Source organism: Centruroides sculpturatus, unplaced genomic scaffold (genome assembly GCF_000671375.1).
Source record: "Centruroides sculpturatus isolate CEXI.00-Female unplaced genomic scaffold, Cexi_2.0 scaffold205, whole genome shotgun sequence".
NCBI classification, from domain to species: Eukaryota; Metazoa; Arthropoda; class Arachnida; order Scorpiones; family Buthidae; genus Centruroides; species Centruroides sculpturatus.
Window position 1 is genome coordinate 276839 of NW_019384391.1, and position 3257 is coordinate 280095.

The following is a 3257-nucleotide window of genomic DNA, read 5'->3' on the forward strand; positions in this document are numbered from 1 at the left end:
ATACTGGTTTCATACAGTAAATATAAATTTCAACATAGACACACGTTATGTACACTTGTCGCAATTTTGTATTAATGCCCCTCCACCTTTTCTAAACTGTTTTACACCTTTCTTCAATATTTGTACCTGTAAAAATCTATTATATTTTTGTAACACTTGTTATAAATCGAAGTGGAAAATTAATAAATTTAGATCTAGGAAAACTAATGTCTTATATAGACGGGTCTTGGTGACTGTTGTCATGGTAACGGGACTGACCGGCGCGTCATTTGTCCTGAATTCGTAACCTCTCCATCCTCTCTTTTCTTTTGATCGAATTATTAACATTTTCATTTTTCCAATTTTATCAAAAATTCCAATGATATTTTTCGTATAATTTTACAAATTAATTCTATTAATCTATAATGTAATTAATAAAATACGTATAAAAATTTGAAGCATTCCTGGTTCATCTCTTATTAAATGCTTTAATTTTTTATTTATTTATTAGTTAAATTATTAAAACTTAAATAAATTTAATAATAATTATTAAATATAAACTTCACGACTCTTTATTTACTTTAAATACTATTTAGTTACGATTAGAGAAAAATGTTAAAGTTTATTTTATTTCCTTAAAACATCATTAAAAGTTATAATTTCGATTTATATATTTACTCTATTTAATTTTTAATTCATTTTTAACTTAATCTTAGAGCTGTTTTTTTTAAAAAAAAACTATAATTATCGTGTTAAAAATTAGACAAAATAGATAATATTTCCTCTATAAATTCTCGTCGAAAATAATAATAATAATTACACGTTATTTTTTAAATTAAAAAAAAAACACTCTTCACAATTTATATAAAAATTTCGAATTCTATACCACTTACACCAACTTCTATATATATATAAAACTCATATACAAAATAAAAATAAGTTTCTCCTTCATTAGAAAAATGAAGAAGTAACGAAACACGTTGACTAACTTCTAATTAATTTAAGAATCTTGTTAGAAGAGTCTATATTTATTGAAACCATGCCAAAAATTACACGTGAAAGAACCCCCCCAAAAGAAAAAAAAAATGATAAGGGGTCGTGCAAACTGCATTGCGATATACTGCATATGGTGGCGCTCCTGATGTTTGTTTCCTATTAGAGATGGTCCGACCGAACAGGAGTTCTCAGTAGAGAAGGGGGATGCCTCACGACTAGATGGCTCTACAAATGCAGCTCAGTTTTCTCTTGTTGTGTTTGGTTTCTTCTTTCGTAGTCAAGAGCGAAGAGGGTAAGTGCCATCCCCCCTTTTTTTCCTCTCTTCTTTATTTTTTATTTATGCGAGGACGGGAGACTCCTCTTCTTCTAACTCTCTTCTTATAAATAAACTTTTGTTAACTTGTATCTAATTTTGTAATGTTGGCGAAAAATATTTACTTCTGTTCGACAATGAATTTAGTAACTGTAACTATTATCATTATTATTATTTTAAAAACGATGATCTTTTTATATAAAAATAAAATCGTAATTAATAAAATTGTAAAAGTATTCGTGAATATTTTATGTTTTCTTAATTGTAAATTATAAAATAATCCTTAATTGATTTATATTTATTTATTATTATTTTTAGATTTTTTTTTTTAATAATATATCTTCATTTTTTTTTTCCTGACATTTTCTTTAAGTTTTGATAATTTTTAGAAAAATAAATAAATACTTTCTTGGTATTGTGTAAGAAGGATTATACAGGTAATCAAACCTATAAAAATTTAAAGTATATCTGGTTAACCATATAAATCAGGTTTATGTTGTTTAGAAATCGATAAACAAAAATAGATCTTAAAAGAATTCTTGGCATAATAAAATCGATCTGCTAAAAGTTATTGCATACAGTTCTATACATATTGTCATTAAATTTAATAATAATTAATTAATTAAATTTGGAATTCTTGTATTGAATTGCAAATTCTTGTATTGAATTCCAAATTCCTGTATTGAATTCCAAATTCTTGTATTGAATAGGAAGAAATTCGAAATAAATTTCAAATTTCTTCCTATTTCAATACAAGAATTCCAAAAAAAAAAAAAAATTAAATATATTTTCTATTAGATCTAATAATAAAACTGCTAAAGTACTGATTGTTAAAATTATATAAACAATGCAATTAAAATAGTTAAATTTTATTTATTTACTTTATTTCTAATGAGAAAATCTTTCTCTATCAGAAAAAGTGCTGACCAACTTCTATCAGTAACAATAGAAAGTTTTATGTAAAATGATATCAGACTTTTATAAGATAACAAATTAAAAAAAAAAAAAGAAAAGAAAGAAAAAGGTTCTTTACAGTAGTTTATTTAATTCAGAGCCTCGAGTCTGACCTGCTGCTAACACTTGATCCTTTTTTTAAATGCAACCTTGGAACGAAATGCCTTCCATTGTCTATTAAATATATTTATTAAGTTCTCTCGAATGCACTTCATAAGTTTCTATGAATAAATTGACATTTCTTTTATTTATAAATAGAGAACTGCAGTATTCATATTTATTTTACTTAATAGGATGACAAAAATATATTTTAACTCTCTTATCCTCTTAAATATTTATATACTTTATTTATTTAAAAAAAAAAATGAGTATTAAGATCTTAATTTTAAGCAGAAGAAGATGTATCTCTTGGGCAACAGACTAATTGTTTGTAAATATTTTGGAGTAAAAGAAGAATCGAGACATTTGAAACTATTATGAAGTCGTTGAATGGAGGTACGAACCGGTTTCTCTCGATAGTCACGTGAAATCAAAGGCACTCGCCACTAGTTTCCAGTCACGTGATGGGTACCAAGTGAAACTAGACGATTTAAAATAACAAATCCGTTTTCTAATGATTTATTCATTGAATATTAAAGAAGAGATCCGCCTGTTCGGCATTTATTCCATAATCTCGATTCGATTACATTTAATTTTTTTTTTTTTAAGGTCATTATAAGTTTCAATTATAAATAACTTATACACTATATAATATCTTATTCGGTAAAATTATAAATATATAATTTTACTTTTAATTTAAGTTTTCTAAGTGATGTTATATATCTTTACTTTTGCTCGATATTGCATAGAAATTCTCATAAAAACATAAAAATATTTGATTGAAAAAATGATCTTTTACGTTTAAATTGTATAAATATAAATAAATATTATGTTGAATTTAAGATAAAGTATAAAAAATTGGGACTTATATATATATATATCTTTTTTTCTATTATCATTCCTTCAGCACTTGTTC

General features: G+C 24.9%; 1 protein-coding gene across 1 annotated transcript in view; it reads left to right on the top strand.

Annotated features, from left to right (window-relative positions):
• Positions 1 to 1173: 1173 nt before the first annotated feature.
• The window catches only part of LOC111618236 (laminin subunit alpha-1-like), a 270556-nt gene continuing 268472 nt past the window's right edge, over positions 1174 to 3257 (top strand). Inside the window, exon 1 of the mRNA XM_023359721.1 lies at positions 1174 to 1267. Within this exon, the coding sequence (XP_023215489.1) occupies positions 1195 to 1267 (73 nt within the window). The 5' untranslated portion in view covers positions 1174 to 1194. The remainder of the gene's footprint in view (positions 1268 to 3257) is intronic.